At 48.6% G+C, this 22244-nt stretch overlaps 1 protein-coding gene across 1 annotated transcript in view; it reads right to left on the bottom strand.

The window, feature by feature from the left end:
* PIAS1 (protein inhibitor of activated STAT 1) overlaps window positions 1-6694 on the bottom strand; it is a 67757-nt gene extending 61063 nt beyond the window's left edge. Inside the window, exon 1 of the mRNA XM_066196799.1 lies at window positions 6619-6694. Within this exon, the coding sequence (XP_066052896.1) occupies window positions 6619-6642 (24 nt within the window). The 5' untranslated portion in view covers window positions 6643-6694. The remainder of the gene's footprint in view (window positions 1-6618) is intronic.
* Between the last annotated feature and the right edge of the window lie 15550 nt (window positions 6695-22244).

Raw genomic sequence — 22244 nt, 5'->3', positions numbered from 1 at the left:
CTCAGCCAAAGAGGGACAAGGGAAGGTTTGGATCCTGCTCACCTGCCGCCGAAAACCGGCAGGCTCAGAGCAAAACCACCATCTCCTCGTGTCCTCAAAGGTTTAACACCTTCCAGTTTATCTTTTCATTTCCTTGGAAATAGCCGCTATTTCTGGCAGTGACTGCGTTCGGAATGGCTTTGATGGCACTGAGGGAAATCACAGAAATAAGCAGCCTTTTGTAAACTCCTTTCTCCTCGTCGTCCCTCTCCCCTAGCCAGAGGTTCTACCTTTAAGAAAGGCATTCGTTCCCATGAACAGGCTGCTATTGAAGGTACGCTACGTGCAATTTCTGCATGGTAAAATCCAATCAGCTCCACTTTAAGAGGCCCAAAGCAACACTCCGAGCACTCAGTGGTCTGCACGGAGCTGGGGCAGGGACAGAGCACAGTCCACACCTGAGCTTCACCCCGAGGATCCCAAAATCCAGCTCTCAAAACGGGCATTTCCCCTTTTCTCCCCGCTCGAGAACAGGAAAAACCTTTATTTGTGGTTCTGGCAGGCAGAATTCTGCTCATCAGAGGTGAAGGGGGGGCAGCACAGGCTGAGGCACACAAGGTGTTTACAGAGAGGTTTTCCATGTAAAAGCCGTGTTTGCATTCCTCCCTGAAATCTGGGGCTCTCAAAGGGCTGTCACTGCTTTTTGTGGAGGGTGACAAAGGCGACTTTTCCATCAGGAGGGCACCTGGAAAGCCAAAGTTTCTACACTGGAAACAGACATTTGTGACACAGCTTCAGGGCTGGAGGGGAAATTCTTCCCTCGAGGAGACAAACACCAACACTCTGTGCAAGAGAAAAACCCCAAAGAGAGAAAATCCATTCTCCAGCCACAAATCCTCTGAGACACTGAGTGATCCAAAAACCAACCCCCTCAAAAGGCTGACTGCCAAGGAACCAAGGGACTTCTGCTCCCAGTTCCATCCTTTCAGCAGAGCCCAGTGCCACAGGGAAGGAGAGCACCAGCCCACCTCAGCCCAGGCTTTAGGACAAACCAGGATTCCAGGAGCTGTTCTAAAGGGTCAGCCCCCAATTCACCCTAAGCTTAAGGACAAAAAAGAATTCCAAGAGATGCTCCAGAGGGTCAACTCTCAACTCAGTCCAGGCTTTTGGACAAAAAAGAATTCCAGGAGCTGCTCTAAAGGGTCAGCCCCCAACTCAGCTGAAGCTTAAGGAAAAACAAGAATTCCAGGAGATGCTCTAAAGGGTCAGACCTCACCTCACTCCAAGCTTTAGGACAAAAAAGAATTCCAGGAGATGCTGCAGAGGGTCAGATCCCAACTCAGTCCAGGCTTTAGGACAAAAAAGAATTCCAGGAGATGCTGCAGAGGGTCAGACCCCAACTCAGTCCAGGCTTTAGGACAAAAAAGAATTCCAGGAGATGCTGCAGAGGGTCAGACCTCAGTTCACTCCAAGCTTTAGGACAAACAAGGATTCCAGATGCTCCAGTCAACTCTCAGCTCAGCCCAGGCTTTAGGACAAACAAGGATTCCAGGAGCTGCTCTAAAGGGTCAGACCCCACCTCACCCCAAGCTTAAGGACAAACAAGAATTCCAAGAGATGCTCCAGAGAGTCAGAGCCCAATTCACTCAAAGCTTAAGGACAAACAAGGATTCAGGAGATGCTCCAAAGGGTCAGACCCCAACTCACCCAAGGCTTTACGACAAACAAGAATTCCAGGAGATGCTCTAAAGGGTCAGGCCACACCCCACTCCAGGCTTTAGGACAAAAAAGAATTCCAAGAGATGCTCTAAAGGGTCAGCCCCCACCTTATTCCGAGTTTTAGGACAAACAGAGACTCAGAAGATGCTCTGAAGGGTCAGACCCCAATTCCCCCTAAGCTTTAGGACAAACAAGGGCGCCAGGAGATGCTCCAGAGGAAGGAGAGGGCTGGGGGCATCTCGGAACAATTACAGGGAGAGTGCCTGAAGCTCTGGTTTGGTTCTCGCTCTAATGGCACTGAGAGAGAACTGCTGAGACGCTGATTTCCCCAGAAGAGGTTCCAGGAACTCCATCCCCTCCCGTGCCAAACCCATTAGTGATGGCCCTGCCCTGCCTGGGCTCGGGGGGGATGCAGGGCAGGCTAAAACCACAGCACTCAGAGCCTCCAGCCCCAGAAATAAATAACCTCAATATCGCAGGAGGCTGAGCTCTCCACAGCCTGCTCCGTGGGATGTTTTTAACTCGTGTGCCGGCTCCAGGAATATTCCGACCAATGGCCAGGCAGTCCGGAGCACTTCTCCTCCCTGCAGGAACGTTTTTCTCCTGCAATAAAGCTAAAGAAGGTGCATCTCCTACCTGCTTCCAACTGGAATTTCTAAACACCTTCATAACCAGAAGAAAAACCACCTGTAAATCCATTAGAAATAACTACTATGAAATACTTCCTCCTCACATGGATTTCACCCCCTCCCAGGATGGGGAAGGTTTACCCACGAGTACACCGGCACTGGATTTATGTGCACACAACAATCTGGGGTTTATTGGCAATAAAAAAAGGGGTTATGGATTGAGGCTTCGACAGCTCAGCTGCCAATTTTATCCTTCTGATACCTGCAACCCCAGTGTCCATGACCGAAAGCTCAAAAAAAAGAGAGGTACCCAGCCCAAAAAATCAGTTAAAAAACCCAATTCTGCTGCCACCCACCGAATTACAGCGTGAACCAAGGTAACCCACGGGCTCAGATAACAGCGAGAAGCAGATTATATTGACTTTAATCTCAGCAACAGGCCACCTCAGCAACTGAGAAAAGGGTGAAGCAGAAAGAGCTCGTGGAGCAGGAGTGTCAAATCCTGGCTGACCGCTGAAACAGGCAGATGATGTTTACGGAAACGAGGGGTTTGCCATTCCACAGGTCCACGTGTCACTGCTATCCCCAAAACTGCTCCCCGGGATTTCAGGGAGGGGTATTTCCCAGCTGAGAACGTTCCTAAAGCGGTTTTGTTCTCCTCACCACTGGGTGGAAATGCCGTGATGGGTTTTCATTCAAACTCTTGCCTCACTTTTTTTTTTTTTTTTTTAATATTTAAAGTATAAATTCTGCCTAACGAGAAACACGCCAGGGATCTCCTCAATCCCCAAAGGCACTTTCTTAAAAAGGAGAGAACAAAGGAGAAAACCTCCCAGCATGCGCTCTCCAAACCAGCTCCTTAGGACAGTATCAAGAATGACAATTCTTCAACACGAGCTCTTTCTTTTTTTTTCCCCCCCCTCCTTTGATCCGTGCTTAATTGAATTGATTATTGCAAACTGAGGGACGATTTCCGAAACGCCGGAGCGGGAAGCGAAGATCACAACAACCTAATAACCAATTTGAAGAGATGTAAGAAATATTGAAGGGAAAGATTTAATCACTCAAGTGTACTCCTTCCAATTAGAAAGAGCTTTAAATAGCTTTACCTGGAGATGAATTAGAGCCTGGGTGCAATTAGGCAGGAATAGTAATTAAGATGAGGAAAATTCACGTCTGCCTCAGCCTATGGGGTGTGGGAGAAGAACAAACTCTGCAGAGGAACAAACTTTCCTTATTTTACCTTAAGAAGGGAAAACACACTGCTCCAATTTATCCCAACCTTCCCCAGCACCCAGGAATTCAGTAACCTCACAAACTTAAGTTTCATCTTATCTGATTTATTTTTTTTTTTTTCCCCAAAGGGGGCGAAAAAGGCTGAAAAAGGCTCTGGCCTGTGGTAAGAAAACACATTACAGGAAAAGCAATTTCATGATTAAAGCTCCATGAAAAATCGTGGCAAGTAGGACTGACCACTGTTTTCCTGGAGGGGAGCAAGAACTTTTAATTTTCCCTTTGGCAGCAGCGCCCATCATATCACATTCCCTAATTCCCACACACAACCCCCGGGGTTCTCTGCACAGGAAGGCAACAAAAAGTTTTAGAAACTCCAGTAAGTTTTTTTTCTGACAAACTTCTTCTGGCCAGGGAAAAAAAAAAAAAGAGTCCCTGCCCAAGTATTAGAGTTGTTTTAGTTCTTTAAAGGTCACTAAACCTGAAATCAATCCCGTTTGTTAATTAATCAGAGGAGAAGCGTGAAAGGTTTTACCTGAGAAAATGAAAATAATTAAAGGAATTCACTGGTCACTCTGCAGAGTCTTAATCACAAACCCTCCCTTCAACTCCTCACAAAAAAAAAGGAACTGAAAAGCATGTTTTCTGGGATTTACAACCACTTTGTGAGAGCTTTCCATGAGCCACATTTTCCTGAGGAGCCCTGCTCACCTCCTGCAGCACCTGAGAGCCTGCAGAGCTGCAGGGTGACGGCTCCAACCCCAAAACCAAGATTCTGTGTCCCCCTTTCTCTACCCTGACACAGCAGGACCCACCCACACACCTTTAAAAAAACCATCAGAATGTCCTGAGGTCTTTCAAGGGATGGATTTATGAAGTAATTGCCTTTTTTTTTTTTTTTGCCAAGCAGACTGCCAAGCTCCCCGTGGCTACAGAAAGAAAAGCCCAACTTTTCACAGAGTGCCATCCTCCAGTCCCCTGCCTGCAAGTACCACAACATCCACAACCCGAGCAGGAGAGTCAATTTGAGGATAAAACAGAATAAAACAGTGACTTTGGCATTTACCCTCCACATCCCTGAGGGGGTAACAGCACTTTAGGAAGCATTAATTCTTTAAAAAAAGCGACTTCTCTCTAGGAGATTCCTAAGAGTGATCAATGAAAGGGGTTTGGAATGACTTTATTCCCTTATTTCCCACCTCTTTTTAACTCCTTTTGGGTCACACTTGCTGATAAAGGAATCACACAACCCCGAGCAGGCTGCTGTTACCAAAACACACCGTATTCCATTTGCCACGCTAAAATTAACAAAAAAACCCCAAAACAGCCGAGCGCTGGAATCGCATCTTAACCCTTTGATCTCGTTACGTGGGAAAGAGGGTTTGAAAAGGGGAAGAAAAAAAAAATTTAAAAAAAGGCTTAAGGACTCCACAGCTCAATATGGTCTGAAGATTCCCAGAAAAAACCAAGGCCAGGGCAGGGTTTAAAGGAGGATCTGAAGGGTCCCGACCCGCACAAAGTCACAACACGCTGAGGAGCTGATGCTCCTTTACCTGCTGACAGCTCCTTAAAGCACCTAAAACTCAAAGCGCACGACACCTTTTGATACACGCCAAACCTCGAGGGAAAGCCAAAATATTTCCTCAGTCACACCCGACACACGCCGTCGTTTATGTTACAGCTGTAACACGCCCGTGAGGGTGCACATTTAACATCCACCTGATCTGCGAGCTCCAAGGGGGGAGGCAGGAGCCCTCCTGGCGAACGCCGAGCCCGTGCCAACGGCGAGGAAACTCGGAAACTTCTAACACCTCGCAGGGAGCGCACGGTCTGCACCCACACACGGCCCGTCGACTTTCGGGGGGGGAGTCTTTTCCTCGGATTTTTGGGAGGATTCCTGTCACATTCTACCCCCACGGCTGCTGCTCCTCAAAACCGCCGGTTCTTTTTTTTTGTTGTTGTTTTTGCGCGTTAGCAAAATCCAAAGTTCCGCCTTGGGCAGAACCGCTCCCGCGGGTGAGCGCTTAAAACCCCCCCCCAAAAAAAAACCCCAAAAATGCCCCAAACCCAACCAGAGACCGGGGTGTCTCGGAGTGCTCCCGGCTCCTGTTCCCACGGGTTAAAGCCTAAAAACCACTCAAAAAAATCCCCAAAACTGCCCCAAACCCAACCAGCGACCGGGGTGTCTCGGAGCGCTCCCGCCTCCTGCCCCCGCGGGTGAAAACTCAAACCGTCCCCCCCAAAAAAACCCCTAAAAATACCCCAAACCCAGCGACCCCCGCCCGGGGTAGAGCCGCCCGGGGTCTCTCGGAGCGCTCCCGGCTCCTGCCCCGCGGGTTAAAGCCTAAACCCCCCCCCAAAAATCCCCCCCAAAACGCCCCAACCCCAAGCAGCGACCCCCGCGGCGGGCAGCGCCGGCCGGCGTCTCCGGGGTGTCTCGGAGCGCTCCCGTTTCCCCGCGTTCCGCAGGATGACAGGGACCGCCGCCAGCTCGACACACACCGCGGAAACTCCTCCACATCTGCTTGTGACGTTCTTTATTTACCGTGAGGGGCGGCCGGCCGGGCTGCCCGGCGCGCTCCCCCCGCTGTCACCGCCGCTGCCGGGGGGCTCGCTCCCGGCCCGGACCGCCCGTGACAAACTTCGCGGGGAGCCGAGGGGCTCCGTCCCCCCCGCCCGCCCGCCCGCCCGCCCCGGCAGCCGCCCTCAGCCCCCCGCGGGGGTTGTTCCCCCCCGGCCGCCGCCCTCAGCCCTCAGCCCACAGCGGCGCGGAGCCGGCGGGCCGGCAGCGGAGCCGCCCGCGCTGCCCCGGCTGCCGGCGGGGCCGCCCGGCGGAACGCGGCCGGCGGAGGGGGGGGGCCGGCCAGGGGGGGAAAGGCAGCTCCGCGCTCCGCTCCCCCCCCCCCCCCCCCCCCCCCCCCCATCCACCTCACCCTTCACGCCGCGCTGCCGCCGAGGCTCCGGCAGGAGCAGCCGCGGCGGGGCTCATCCCGCTCCGGGCCGCTCTGTCGGCCGCGGCCCCGGCGGCGCCGCGGGGGGACCCGGAGCTGCGCTTTACCTTTAGTTCCGCACTGTCCGCCATCTTGCGACTCTGCGCGCAGGCGCAGTGAACCCCGCCGGGACACCGCCCCCCCCCCCTCCCCCGCCGCCCCGCCCGCCCGCAGCGCGCAGCGTTTGAATCGCGGCGCCATTTTGTGCCTCCCCTCGGGCGGGCCGGCCCCGCCGCTCCGCGCTCCCCGCCCGGCTCCTCCGGGCTCCCCGCACGGCTCCTCCGAGCTCTCGGTGCGCTTCCCCAGCCGCCCCGGGCGTGTGAAGCGGTGTGGCCGCCGCCCTGGCCGTGCGGTTCGGCGCTGCGCGGCGCTGCCCCCGCTGCGCGCTCCGTGAGGGGCGCGGGTCCCTCCGGGCTCCCCTCAGCCGTGCGGCCGCCCTCCGCATCGCCCACGGGGCAGCCGTGGATGCGCCTTCCCGCTGTCATGAACGACTGGATTGAAATGGGGTTTTGCAGCTCCGCTTCCTGCTGTTTAATCGGCGGGTTTAAGACCTTTAGGGGTGGAACGGGATGGGGCCGGGGTACTTGGGCGGGCGCTGGCGTAGCCTCCGGCTCCTGGTCTGCGCCAAGCGGGAAATGATGAGTTTTATTTCGGGGAATTACAAGTTATATTTCCCTGGGCTACTGCGGAGAATCATCGTGAGCTCGCCCGAGTTTTCCTGTTACCAGGGAACGGCAGTACAGGTGTTTTTAGGAGTCCCAGGCAGCAGAGGGTTGGGATCCAAATGTGCCCATTTCGTGTCAGTTTTGAGTAAAATTTGTGTTCTTCCAACAGCAAGCCGGATAGTCCAGAGGGTAAAATATCTACCGAAATTCTGCCTGGCAAGATGATGGCATCCGTTGTGAATTTGGGTGGATTAAACGTTAGTATTTAAGTCACTACGGGTTGATACAGCTTCTTTCTACCTGTGTTATTCCCTAAATACAGATCGCCATGACAATTCCTCTCCTTGGCCTTCACCTTAATGCACAGAAGGGAACAAAGGAGACAAAATTTTTTATTTTCCCATAGCAGCCATAAAATCCATCATCCCACGTTCAGAAAGCACTTAGATTATGGTCGCTGAAAGACAAAATAAAGCTTTAATGTCTCAACGTTGCTGATTAAAACCAGGAGTGCTCGGCTCCGCGCAGGGACAACCACGAGCGGTAATTACAGGATTAAAATTTACAACATTCGACTCAGAGGGTTTGACCCGGGTTTTAAAATCAGGTAGTTTGTGCTAAGGGAAGGATGGGAGAGAGGTGTCAAATGTGTTCAAGGAGCTTTTTGGTACAAAAAGCTGCTTATTGGTAAGAATATGAAATCCTGAAGAAAACTACTCTTCGTAAGTAGGGGTGAGGATGGATTTGCATCAGGATGTGTCACATTCCATTGATCCAGGACAAAGTTTTGACCAATTCGTATGGATTTTGACCAATTGTATGGATTTTGACCAAGGTGGACAGGTCACCTTACACTTAACCTAGAAAAAGGAGCATACATAATTTATACGTGTTCAACAAACAGATTTTTGATGGCATCTTGCTTATGGTAAGGATGTATATGGAGTCCTGATATGCCGAGCAAAGCCAACAACTCACATCTCTTCCCAAACATTTCATTCCCGAGCGTTTCGCCCAGAAATATCCTCCGGACTGACAGAAAAATCTCTTTCTGTGACCTCTTAAGCGCTAATTACTCGATAACGAGATGACACCTTTATTATTTCTACTTTTAACCCAATAACGACCACCCATGGTCCACAATGCCGACCTTTCCATCTAGTTACAAAAAATCACCCAAAAAACCCCTAAAATTCTCAGCTCCCAGAATTCCAACAGGAACTTCTACCATCTCTTAAGTGCTAATTATCTAACAGCTGTATTATTTCTACTTTTAACCCAATAACCGACCACCCGTGGTCCACAATGCCGACCTTTCCATCTAATTACAAGAAAAACCACCCAAACCCATGAAGGAGAAGGTGAAAAAGGAGGACTTAGCCAACACCCTAAATCTTCCATATTCCTTTCTATATATTAGTATATACTAAAACCTCAAATCCTAAGTTTTGCACCCTATCGCATCTCTTCAAATGGCACACCCGCAATCCCAGTGCTGCCACTCGATTTTGGGAGCCTCTTCCACGGCCCTCAGGTCAGATGTGGTGTTTCCTTGGTGGCTCAGTGCCTTTTGGGACAGAAAACCTAAAATTCTCAGCTCCCAGAATTCCAACAGGACCCCCCCGTTCCTTCTCCAGGCCATCCCATTTCCATCCCTCCGTCCCATGCTGCTCTCCTGGAGTCGTGACACGTCTGGCACGTCAGGAAACGAGCAGCAATTAAGAGGAGGAGGCTGATGAGCAATGATAAACCTGCAGGGTGATGAAGGCTTCTCCCGGTGTCTGGTTTTGGGGAAGGGGGCAGGGTGCTCGGCGAGAGAGCTAAAATAAAATAAAATAAAATAAAATAAAAGTCAGATGACTCCAGCACGCCCACGGCTCCCATAATTAGCCCGTCTATTTCGGTGGTCTGAGGCAGCCCAGCGGAGAGCCCTCTCGTTTGAATGAAATTATTAAATACGTGTAATAATTATTATCTAATACGATCAATGAGCTCACGTCAAGTCAGAAGCATTTGGGCCGGAAAGATCTGTAACTGTGTGCAGACAAATCCTTGGCTTATTTCAGTTATTTATTTTTTTTTCCCCCCTTCCCTCCTGAATGAGGCTGCCGCGCAGCAAAAACAGCTTTTCCTCTGCTCCTTCGCTTCCTACCAAATTCAGTGGGATGTGGACATGTGCCTCGAGCGGGTTTTTTTTCCCTTTTTTTTTTTGCTAAATCATGGCATAACACTATCAAACTTGACACGTGGCCATAAACCACAGCGTTCCTCCCTCAAAACTCGCTTTAAATAAAGCAGCCCCGGAACGGCTTCGGCTGCATGAAAATAAGGAAGCGAACTAAAAGAAGGGGGGAAGATACAGAAAATCGGGTTTGAAATGCTCCTGCCCGTGGTTTTTTACAGGCAAACCTCGCCCAGGCTCTTCGGGTTTGGTTTTTTTTTTTTTCAGCCTGGGCTTTTTGATAATCGCTCCCTGCTCGGAGCAGAATATGCTGGGAGGATGGAGAAGGGACTTTAATGAGAAAAACAATCTGCGCTTCTATTTTTAGGCCGTTATTTACATGTAGTGAAATTTTGTTCCTCTCCGCTCCCGGAGGCTCGGGTGATGGTTTCTTGCCAAAAAAAGCCTTTGTCAACACGCGCAGTCGTTTCCAGGGGTGCTCTCAGTGCCTCCAGCTGGGGCAGGGAGGGCAGATCTCTCAGGGTTCTCTCCCCACTTCCAAAAGAAAAAACTCCATTTTTTTGGGGGGGAGGGGTGCAGAACAGCCCCCAAAATCAATCCTACAGTTGTCCCGCTCCTGAGCTAAAGCTGCAATTTTTAAATTATTATTATTTTTAACCTCTGCGGGGAGAGAAAATGAAAGATCAACGTTTCCCTCAGCCCCCCCAAAATGTCGATATTTTCAATTCCCAGTTTTCCATAGTTACATTTCCCCCTTTTGGCCACGTAAAATAAACGACTCGAGAACCTGCCTCCTACCCCCAGTTTCCTTTTATTTTCCTCTCCTGTAACTTCCCCAAAAATGTATCGTGTCACATAACGCACACATGCTCGAAGCCTTGTTCAGACACAATAATATTTTTAAAACAGATACGCGGGTTTTGTTGGGTTTTTTTTTTTCCCGGAGAACATGTTGTTTCCATTAGTCCGAGTATCCAAGAATTTTCCCTCTTTGTCTAATAATCCAAATTTACTCTTTGCTTAAAAGTAACATCAGGGCATTTCTGAGCCAGAATAAAACTGATTAAACGACAGGCTCTCAGTTACCATTTCTTGATAGAGAACGCGACCAAGCCATTAAAATCCCTTTATTGCTGAGGTTGTTGCGGGCACGAAATGTGTGAAATATCCTTCTCTGAGGGGCAAAAGGAGGAATATTTCAGGGGAAAATTACTTGGCTGCACAAGAAGGCAACGGAATGGCCAATATCCGATAAAATAAATCCATTTTTTTAACCTTATAACAACATTAATCCATTTTTTTTTAACCTTACAACAACACACGTGGCTCGACGTGCACGAGAAGACAACGGAATGGCCAATATCCGATAAAATAAATCCATTTTTTAACCTTATAACAACACACGTGGCTCGACATGCACGAGAAGACAACGGAATGGCCAATATCCGATAAAATAAATCCATTTTTTTAACCTTATAACAACATTAATCCATTTTTTTTTAACCTTACAACAACACACGTGGCTCGACGTGCACGAGAAGACAACGGAATGGCCAATATCCGATAAAATAAATCCATTTTTTAACCTTATAACAACACACGTGGCTCGACATGCACAAGAAGACAACGGAATGGCCAATATCCGATAAAATAAATCCGGGTTTTTTTAGCTTTATAACAACACACGTGGCTGGATGTGCTGAGCGGGAAGTTGATGTGCAGTGGCTGAGACTCGGCTGGCACGAAAACCTCTCCCCAGATCCACATCCAAGAGCAATATCAGATCAAATTATATCATATTAAGTTTCCATCCTCTCTCCCAAACTGGGCCCAAACTCAGGGCTGCCGCTCAGCAGAGAACCTTCCCTGCCCGTGTTGTGAGAATTCCCAGGGCGGGAGCTCAGATCTGGAATTCGGGAGGGATCCTGGAGCAGTTTGGGAATGTCACCCCGGCCGTGGCGCTATGGAAAGCGCATGCAAATGAGTTTCTGTAGTGGTTAATTAGGTGTGACACATCCCTCGTTTCCCTGGTTCCTGTTTTTTTCCCTGCTCTGACATCCAGCGAAGTTCCCAGCCCGCCGTGGGTCTGCACAAACTCCCCCCTCGCTGCGATTCCTGCGGATCTTTACAAAAATCCCGTTCCCCGCCTCGTTTTGGGGCTGCCCTGCGGATTCTGATTGTGTTCCCAGCCTGGAATGACACATTCTCACCCCATATTCCCAGCCTGGAATGACACATTCCAAGCCGATAATCTCAGCCTGGAATGATAGAATTCCCAGCCTGGAATGACTCATTCCAAACCTGTATTCCCAGCCTGGAATGACACATTCCCAGCCCATATTCTCAGCCTGGAATGACCCATTCCAAACCTGTATGCCCAGCCTGGAATGCCAAAATTCCCAGTCTGGAATGACACATTCCAAGCCCATATTCCCAGCCTGGAATGCCAAAATTCCCAGCCTGGAATGACCCATTCCAAGCCCGTATTCCCGGGCTGGAATGCCAGAATTCCCAGCCTGGAATGACAGAATTTCCAGCCTGGAATGACCCATTCCAAGCCCATATTCCCGGCCTGGAATGCCAGAATTCCCAGACTGGAATGACAGAATTCCCAACCTGGAATGACAGAATTCCCAATCTGTATTCCCAGCCTGGAATGACCCATTCCAAGCCCGTATTCCCAGCCTGGAATGCCGGAATTCCCAGCCTGGAATGCCAGAATTCCCAGCCTGGAATGACCCATTCCAAGCCCGTATTCCCAGCCTGGAATGCCGGAATTCCCAGCCTGGAATGCCAGAATTCCCAGCCTGGAATGACCCATTCCAAGCCCGTATTCCCAGCCTGGAATGCCGGAATTCCCAGCCCCTGTCACTCCCCGGCCCCACAAGCCCTGCAGCTGCAGGACAATGGCCGTGGCCACAACAATCAGCTTCTTCTTTCCCAGGATTTGCATTCCCGGGATGATGTTGGGGTGGGAGGAGCTCCCAGTGTCCCCCAGTGTCCCCCAGTGTCCCCCAGCCATGCCTGGACTGGTCTGGGGTACCTGCCCAAGGGTGAGGGGGGACACCTGGGGACAGTTGGACAGGGCTGGGGGCACCTGGGGACATTGGGGACAACACTGGGGACATCAATACCAAAACTGGCAACACCTGGGGACATCAGGGACAGGGTGAGGGACACCGGGACAGGGTTTGGGGACACCTGGGGATGTTGGGGACAGGGCTGGGGACACCAAGGGACGCCAGGACCATGATTGTGGACACGTGGGGTGATCAAGAATGGGGCTGGGGACACTGAGGGACATCGGGGACAAGGTGAAGGACACCAGGACCAGGGCTGGGGACACCTGGGGACATCGGGGATGGGGTTGAGGGGGTCTGAGGGACACCTGGGCAAGGTTTGGGGACACCTGGGGTGACGTGGGGATGAGCAGGGCTCTGAGGTGCCTCCCAGGCCGAACCATTCCGGGATCCTGGAAGCTCCTGGTTTGTACTGGTTTGTACTGGTTTGTACTGGTTTGTACTGGTTTGTACTGGGACGGGGCGTGGCCAGCCCGGGGGGAGGTGACAGCGTTTCCTGCCCTGGCGTCCTCCTCACCTTCGTTTTCCTTGCCTAAAATTCCCTTCTGGGGACTTTTCCCTGGAAAAACTGCCCCTGTCTGGGTGGATCCGCTGGCTTTTCTCCAGGCTTGGATGCGAATTATCCTATTTTTTATTGTTATTTTTAAATTAAAACTGGCCTGGTTCTCTCTCTCTCTGAGAAGAAATGGTCATTCCTGAGATATTCATCTCCAGTTGGAAAAGCATTTCCTTTGGCCGAGTTAAATCCCCCTTTTTTTTTTTTTTTAATATCAACAAAATTCCATTTCCATGAATCACCATCGGGATTTTTCTTTTTTTAAAACTTTTTTTTGGGGGGGTGGTCATTAGCACCCATTTTCATAATTTGTGGATGCAGCACTGGAAGAAAAAGAAAGAAAAAAAAAAAATCAACCACAGCAGGTCCTGGGGAGCCGAGAAATTCAAAACCAGGCAAGACTTTAAAACGTCACATCCTCCAGAAGCTTCGAATCGCCCAAAAACCATCCAAACACGAGGAGGAAAAACAACAGAAAGCCGCATTTGTTCCCCAAATATCATCACAGGGGTGAGGGAGGCTTTTAATTGCGCTCCCCGGACTTCCAGCATCAACAAACCCGCGCTTTCACTGGGAGCAACTCGCTCCTTCCAATTAAAAGCCATTTTTTAAAAGTTGTTTCTGCAGATAGTGAATGGTTCTTAATGGGCAAAGCCCCCGTGGCAGCAAATTAAATAAATAAAAATAATTCGCCTTTTCCGGAATTTGGAGGGCGAGTCCTCGTCAGGGTGTGCCCCCGTCCCTCCACTCCCACAGCCCACGAGAAATGCTGAGATCTCCGTGTTTGAGTGAAAATTACTGGGCTGCCTGAGGAGACGACGGAGTGGCCAAGAGCTGAGAAAATAAATCCGTTTAATGATGGATATAATCGGAATTTATAATATATATAAATATATATATATATTATATATTACCTGGCTGTGTGAGAGGACAGAGTAGCCAACATCTGATAAAATAAATCCGTTATATAATGGATATAATCTGAATTTATATAATTTTTAAAATAGCATAATAATTTATATAATAAGAGACATAATATATAATACAATACAATATATTTGTAATATAATATAATATAATATAATATAATATATTGAATTATATATTATATAATATATTATGTGCCTATATAATCATATATACAATAGATATTACGATATATGAATAAATAAATATAATGTGAATTTATGATAATTTTTCCCAGAGAGTGATCTAGAAAACGGCCTGCTCCAGTCTGAATCTCCTTCCCGCCCTAAAATTCCCATGATGGACCACACATGTCATTCCTATGGAGCAGATTTTCCTCCAAATTTCCTCTTTTTTTTCCCCCCCTCCCTAAAAATCAGCCGAAACTCAGGATAAAGCAGCACCAGCCCCGAGACGGACTCAGCTAGGAAAAAAAAAAAAATTAAAAAAATCTCAATTTTTCACCCAACCTCTCTTCACCCTGAGTCATGGGAAGGCTCGTGAGAAAACAACCCAGCTAATTACACCGCGGTAATTACCTGAAAATTACACGTGTGTTGTTTTCCCACCGGTCAATAAGTGCTATTTCTGAACTCCTCATTGTTCTCCCGGCCTGCCCCAGTCACCTTGTCTCCAAATTCTCTTTTTTTTCCCTTTTTTTGGCTCATCACTCGCTCACCTCTGGGTTGGGGAGGGGTTGTTTTTTTATTAGGAGGAGTTTCACCTGCAGAGTTTGCTCAGATCTTCACCTGTGCTGCATCTGAGAAAATATTTCCATTCTATTGGGCTTTCAAATAAGAATTGCAAGATCCTGACTCAGCATCCCGTCAAGATTTCCTCCTGCACATCAAAAATCCTGAAAATCCGAGAATTCCTGGCCGGGATCATCCTGATTTGGAACAGTTTCATCCCTTCACCTGCATTTCAGAAAATATTTCCCTTTTAATCGCTTTTAAGTAAGGATTACAAGATCCGGACTCAAGATCCCATCAAGATTTCCTCCTGCACATCAAACATCCTGAAAATCCTTGGATTCCTGGCCGGGATCATCCTGATTTGGAACAGTCTCACTCCTTCAGCTGCATTTGAGAAAATATTTCCCTTTTAATCATCTTTTAAGTAAAAATTACAGGATTCTGACTCAACATCCCATCAAGATTTCCTCCTGCCCATCAAAAATACTGGAAATCCAAGAATTCCTGACTGGGATTTTCCTGTTTTGGAACAGTTTCATCCCTTCAGATCTTCACCTGTGCTGCATTTCAGAAAATATTTCCCTTTTAATTGCTTTTAAAGTAAGAATTACAAGATCTTGACTCAGCATCCCATCAAGATTTCCTCCTACCCATCAAAAATCCTGAAAATCCTTGGATTCCTGGCCGGGATCATCCTGATTTGGAAGAGTTTCATTTCCTCCCCTGCCCTGGGTGGGGCTTGTGATCGTTGTCTGGGTTTGTTGTTTTGTTTTTTTCTTCCTTTCAAGAGGCACCAATGGAAGCAACTGAGTGTCACACCCCACTCCCAGGCCGGGAATGTCGTCGGGCAGCAAGGCTGGGAAAATGGGAGGCAGGAATTTCCTGGATCAATCCCAAAAAAAAAAAAAACAAACCAAAAAAAACCCAAAAGAAAAAACCACCAAAACCCTCCTGCCGTGTTTTTTTCCCTGATTTTGCCCCAAATCCACGGGGGTAAAAACGCACTCGGAGCCCCTCCCTGAGGAAATGGAGATGCCTGGCGATAAAAGGCATCTCCCTGGACCGCCGAGAGGAAATTAATTAACATTTGGAAAAGCGCTTTGAGATGGTTGGATGAAAGATTTCGGGGGCTGGAATGCTGGCAACATTCAAATAAGTTGGAATAAAACGTTAATATTTATTGCGCCCGGCGCTTTCATCTTCAAAGCTCTGCGCCGGCGTCGGCGAGTTAACAAAGAAAATATTAATAAAGATTCTGTTTACCCATAAAATTACCCTCCCGAAGCACGATTAAGTAGAGCTGCCTTCAGTTTAAAAACAAAACAAAAGAATTAGTAGTTAAAAAATAGTGTTTAAAAAAAAAAACAACCGGCTGAGCCCCAACTCCAGGATCAGGCACGAAATCCCTGGTGGGGCCGTCCGTGGCAAAAGAACTTGGAACGAGGAATTGTTGGTTTGTATTCTGAATGAGGGAATGTTTGTTAATTTTTTTAATGGGGAATTGTTAAACTGATACTTTTAATGAGGCTAATTGGAACCTAATCCACCACTGCAGGGTGGAAAATCAGGATGGGAAAGGGAGAAGGAAGAGCAGCTCTTTGGGATTATCTCCATTGGCAGCCAGGGCCTTGCTCCCTTTGGGGCTCCTTTCCCACCGCCCCTGGAAAGATAAATAAATAAAGATAAAATAGATAGAGATAAATAAATTTAAAATAAATAGATTTATTTTAAATAAATATAAATAAATAAGCAAATATAAATAAATAAAGATAAATAGACACAGATAAAGAAAGATATAGATAAAGATAAATAGATAAAGATAAATAGATAAAGGAAAATAAATTTAAGTAAATAAATTTAAGTAAATAAATAAATAAGACAAAGATAAATAACTTTAAATAAATTTAAATAAAGAAAAAATTAAGATAAATATAAATACATTCAGATGAATAAATATACTTTAAAAATTAAAATAAATTTAAATAAATAAAATACTAAGCTATATAGAGATAAATACTTTAAGATAACTAAATAATTTTTTTTAAAAATCAAAATAAAAATTTAGAAATTCAATCAATTGAGAGAAATCAATTAAAACGAAGATTTCAAACGAAACCAACATCCTGTTGTGATTTCCCTCCCCAGCACGGCCCCGACGTGTCCCAAGCTCCCCCATTTCCATCGCTCTCCCCGGCCCTGACGGGCTGGGCTGCCTTCCAGCACACAGTGGGCGCTCCTAGGTTTTTGATTTCAAATCCACGGTGCTGTGCCCGGGCTCTGGAGGTCATTTCAGGCCGCCCATCGATGCTCAGGACAAATATTTCTGCTCGGCCCGTTCTGTGGGGCTCCGCTCTCACCAGATTTTCGTGCCACAACCCCAAAAACCCTTCCCTGAGTTTTATTTTGTTTTTGTATTTTCCCGTGAGAACCTCCCCGTTATCCGGGCAGGGTTTTGCAGCCCGCTCTTGTCGAGACTCCGCTCCTCCAGAGCTGGCCGAAAGGTTTTCCAAACTCAGCCACGCGTTGAACCGCCCCAGCCCATCTGAGCTTCCAACCACGTTCGCGTCCGGAGAGAAACCTAACGTCACCTTCAGGAAATGCGCTGATTATTAGCGTCAGACACGGATTTTGGGGCTGCTTCCAGCTGGGATAATTCAGATATATTCTACAATCCGATTTTTGAATTTACTCAATACTGGGAGCCAGCCAGGAGAGCGGAAATAAAGAAATGAGGAATTGTTCGGGAAATGTTGGGAGTCATAAAAACCTTCCCGTTTGGGGTTTTAGTGCACGGCGATGCGCGTGGGTCGAGGTAAAAAACGTGTTGTCCAAGTCCTTCTTCTTCGCCTCCTTCTTCCTCCTTCACCTTCTTCTTCCTTCTTCCTCCTTCTTCTTCCTTCTTCCTCCTTCTTCTTCCTCCTTCACCCTTCTTCTTCCTTCTTCTTCATAGTTTTGGGTAATTTTCTGTAATTAAATTCAGAAAAGGTCTGCCTTGCAAGCCTTAAGGGATCATCGTTGAGTCAAAAACGTTAACAATGTGTCGCCTTAATTTTAAACACTTATCGCTTAAGTAGCCTTAAAAAAAAAAAAAGCTGAAAGGGCCCGTTTTACCTCGTTTCTCGGATTTGCTGATTGAGCAAATTAGAGCCATGGAGTCCCTGCGTAACCTCACACAGCCCCATAGCCCCACAGCCACCCCACAGAGACCCCATGGCCCCATAGAGATCCTACAGAGACCCCATGGCCCCATAGAGCCCCTATAGCCCCATAGAGACCCTATAGCCCCATAGAGACCCCATGGCCCCATAGAGACCCTACAGAGACCCCATGGCCCCATAGAGACCCCATAGCGCCATAGAGACCCCATGGCCCCATAGAGACCCCATGGCCCCATAGAGACCCTCCGTAACCTCACACAGCCCCATGGCCCCATAGAGACCCCACAGAGACCCCATGGCCCCACAGAGCCCCTATAGCCCCATAGAGACCCCATGGCCCCATGGAGACCCTCCATAACCTCACACAGCCCCCATAGCCCCACGGCCCCATAGAGACCCCACAGAGACCCCATGGCCCCATAGAGACCCCATAGAGCCCCTATGGCCCCACAGAGCCCCTATAGCCCCATAGAGACCCCATGGCCCCATAGAGACCCTACAGCGACCCCATGGCCCCATAGAGACCCCATAGCGCCATAGAGACCCCATGGCCCCATAGAGACCCCATAGCGCCATAGAGACCCTCCGTAACCTCACACAGCCCCATAGCCCCATAGAGACCCCACAGAGACCCCATGGCCCCACAGAGCCCCTATAGCCCCATAGAGACCCCATGGCCCCATAGAGACCCTACAGAGACCCCATGGCCCCATAGAGCCCCTATAGCCCCATAGAGACCCCATGGCCCCATAGAGACCCTCCATAACCTCACACAGCCCCCATAGCCCCGCAGCCCCATAGAGACCCCATAGAGACCCCATGGCCCCATAGAGCCCCTATAGCCCCATAGAGACCCCACAGAGACCCCATGGCCCCATAGAGATCCCATAGAGACCCCATGGCCCCATAAGAGACCCCACAGCCCCATAGAGACCCCATAGAGACCCCATGGCCCCATAGAGCCCCCATAGCCCCTTAGGTACCCCATACCCCCCAGAGCCCCCCTACAGCCCCCCAGAGCCCCCCAGAGATGCGCTCTGGGAACGCCCCGCTGAGGGAGAAACCAGCGGGAAAGGAGGAAAAGTTCTGGATTTGCCCCGTTCTCCCGAATTCCCGGGATCCGCCCCGGGGGCTCGGGAAGGGAAAAGCCGCCGCTGGCCTGGAGGGAGAGGGATGGGGAGAGTTCACACCCCGGGGCACAAAAAACCACAAAAACTCACAAAAACCCACAAAAAACTACAAAAACCCACAAACCCCACAAAACCCCAGAAAACCCCACCAAAAAAAACACAAAAAAACCACAAAAAAACCCACAAAAACCCCACAAAAACCCCACAAAAACCCCACAAAAACCCCACAAAAACCCCACAAAAACCCCACAAAAACCCCACAAAAAACCCCACAAAAAACCCCACAAAAAACCCCACAAAAACTCACCAAAAAACCACAAAAAAACCCACAAAAAAACCCACAAAAAACCCTCAAACCCCCTTTTGTTTTCCCAGAGAAAACGGCTCCGGAGCCAAATTCCCACCCGTGTCCGCCACCCCACCAAAAAAAATCATCGGGGTTTTTTTGGGGGGACCTCGAGGGTGCCTCGGGGCTGAGGAGAAAAGGAACCGAAATTTTCTTTTTTATTTTTTGTTATTTCATTTCTTTCAGGTTTGCCAAGTTGAAGATTTTTTCTTTTTCTTTTTCTTTTTTTTTTTTTTTTGTTTTTTGGGGTTTTTTGGGTTTTTTTTTTGTTTCTCCCGGAGTTTGGGATGAGGGGACGGGAGCGGCGGAATTTCCCCGAGTGTTTGGTGAGGTTGTGGGGAAGGGGAAGAGTTTCTTATCAGCCCCCCCCGGAGCCCTTATCAGCGCCGGCCAGCCGGGTGACATCGCCAGGGGGGAGGACAAACGGCGGCTGCAGGGAAATCAAACGGAGAGAAAACGGGGTTTGTGCGCAAAAAACGGCTCCTGGGACCCCAAAACGCCTCCTGGGACACCCAAAATTCCTCCTGGGAGCCCAAAACGCCTCCTGGGACACCCAAAATTCCTCCTGGGACCCCAAAACGCATCTTGAGACACCCAAAATTCCTCCTGGGACACCCAAAATGCCTCCTGGAACACCCAAAATTCCTTCTGTGACCCCAAAACGCATCTTGAGACACCCAAAATTCCTCCTGGGACCCCAAAACGCCTCCTGGGACACCCAAAATTCCTCCTGGGACCCCAAAACGCCTCCTGGGACACCCAAAATTCCTCCTGGGACCCCAAAACGCCTCCTGGGACACCCAAAATTCCTTCTGTGACCCCAAAACGCATCTTGAGACACCCAAAATTCCTCTTGTGACCCCAAAACGCATCTTGAGACACCCAAAATTCCTCCTGGGATCCCAAAACGCCTCCTGGGACACCCAAAATTCCTTCTGTGACCCCAAAACGCATCTTGAGACACCCAAAATTCCTCTTGTGATCCCAAAACGCCTCCTGGGACACCCGAAATTCCTCCTGTGACCCCAAAACGCATCTTGAGACACCCAAAATTCCTCCTGGGACCCCAAAACGCATCTTGAGACACCCAAAATTCCTCTTGTGACCCCAAAACGCCTCCTGGGGCACCCAAAATTCCTCCTGTGACCCCAAAACGCCTCCTGGGACACCCAAAATTCCTCCTGGGACCCCAAAACGCATCTTGAGACACCCAAAATTCCTCCTGGGACCCCAAAACGCCTCCTGGGACACCCAAAATTCCTCCTGGGACACCCAAAATTCCTCTTGTGACCCCAAAATTCCTCCTGGGACCCCAAAACGCCTCCTGGGACACAGGGGTGACACTGGATGGGATTTAAGGTCCCTCCAGCCCCGACCCCTCCAGAATTCCAGGATAATTCCGGCTTCAACCTGCCCAGCAGCACTTTGGGGCAGCAGGATTTAGGGCCGGATACCTCCGACGGCATCACCACCACTCCCCGAGTTACAGAAACAAATCATCCCTCGTTAGAAATGCATTTTTAAAATGAGGGGGGAAAGAGAAGGGGATAAAAAAGAGTAGAAGGGAAAAAATAAGGATAAAAGAGAAAGAAGAAAAAAGAAAGAAGAAAAAGAGAAAGAAGAAAAATAGAAAGAAGAAAGAAGAAAAAAAGAAGAAAAAGAGAAGAAAAAGAGAAAGAAGAAAAAGAGAAAGGAGAAAAAGAGAAAGAAGAAAAAAAAACAAAAAAAAAAGAAAAGAAAAAAATTAAAAAGAAAAGAACAGAAAAAAAAGGGAAAAAAAAGGAAATTAAAAACAAAACAAAACAAAACAAAACAAAACAAAAAAAAAAAAAAAAAAAAAAAAAAAAAGAAAAAGAAGAAAAAGCCCGGCAGAAATGTGATGCCAGAATTTCCTCCAGACCCTCTGCTACATGGAAACCAACACTGAGGCTTTTAATTTAGCTGAGATTTCGCTCCGGAGAGGAAAACGTACAGTTTGTTCGGGACGAGTTGACAGATGGGAGAATTAAGTCCTCCCGTTATTGTTCCATTTGCCGGATGCAAAAGAAAAAAAAAAACCAAAAAAAATTAAAATACTTAACGCTTCCAGACTTGGACTCGGAGGATGGGAAGAGCTCCGAAATACCAACAGTCTGGACAAAAATCACAAGTGGCTGGGGCTGATCCTGGGAGACGCCAGGAGCTTCCAGCTCCTCCGAAATCCGGCTTTTCCCTGAGCGCTCCTCGCCATCCCCCTGCGGGAAAGCCGAGGAACCGACGGGCGAGGTGAAGGGTTAGACCTCAAAAGCCGAATTACACGAGATCCTTTCTGTTTGATGTCCCCGCCCAGCTCAACTCTTTCAAAACAGTGACTTCCCTCCTTCACTTGAATTTTCCTTTTTTTTTCCTCCCTAAGTTGGAAGCCTTCGGCTCAAATCTTTCTTTTTTTTTTCTCTGCTAATAAAGACTGTTAGCCCTGGGTTTTTTTTTTTTTCCCTTCCCACTGAAGATGTCCTGGAATTTTCTCCCGTCTGGAGACCCAAAAATCCTTTCAAACGACACCAAGGGATAACTGGCAGCTCTCGGCCTGTCCTGTGTTCACCCCTGGGCTCCCCCGAACGATAAATTATGGATTATTGGCACATCCTGGAGCAGGCTGGAGGCCAAATTCCCTCCTGGAATAGCGGGGTTACCACAGACCTGCTGCACCGGGGACGTCCCCACAGGTCCTAAAATGATAAATGATAAAACGACGGCCAGGAATAGGGGTTAAAACAAAAACCAAACAAAACAAACCGCCCAAATCCCGGCGAAATCCGATTGTTCCTGGTGGTTTGGAGCGCTGGGTGTGGTGTGAGGTGCCGGGGACGCCGTGTCCCGCCGCAAATAATAAAAACCAGAGGGATCGTTGGGGCTTCGTTGGAGTTTGTCCCTCGT

Source organism: Chamaea fasciata, unplaced genomic scaffold, assembly GCF_029207755.1.
Source record: "Chamaea fasciata isolate MVZ Bird 193981 ecotype frontalis unplaced genomic scaffold, bChaFas1.0.hap1 SCAF_14, whole genome shotgun sequence".
NCBI lineage: Eukaryota > Metazoa > Chordata > Aves > Passeriformes > Sylviidae > Chamaea > Chamaea fasciata.
The sequence above is the reverse complement of the archived record's forward strand: the minus strand, read 5'-3'. Positions and strand labels throughout refer to the sequence as shown.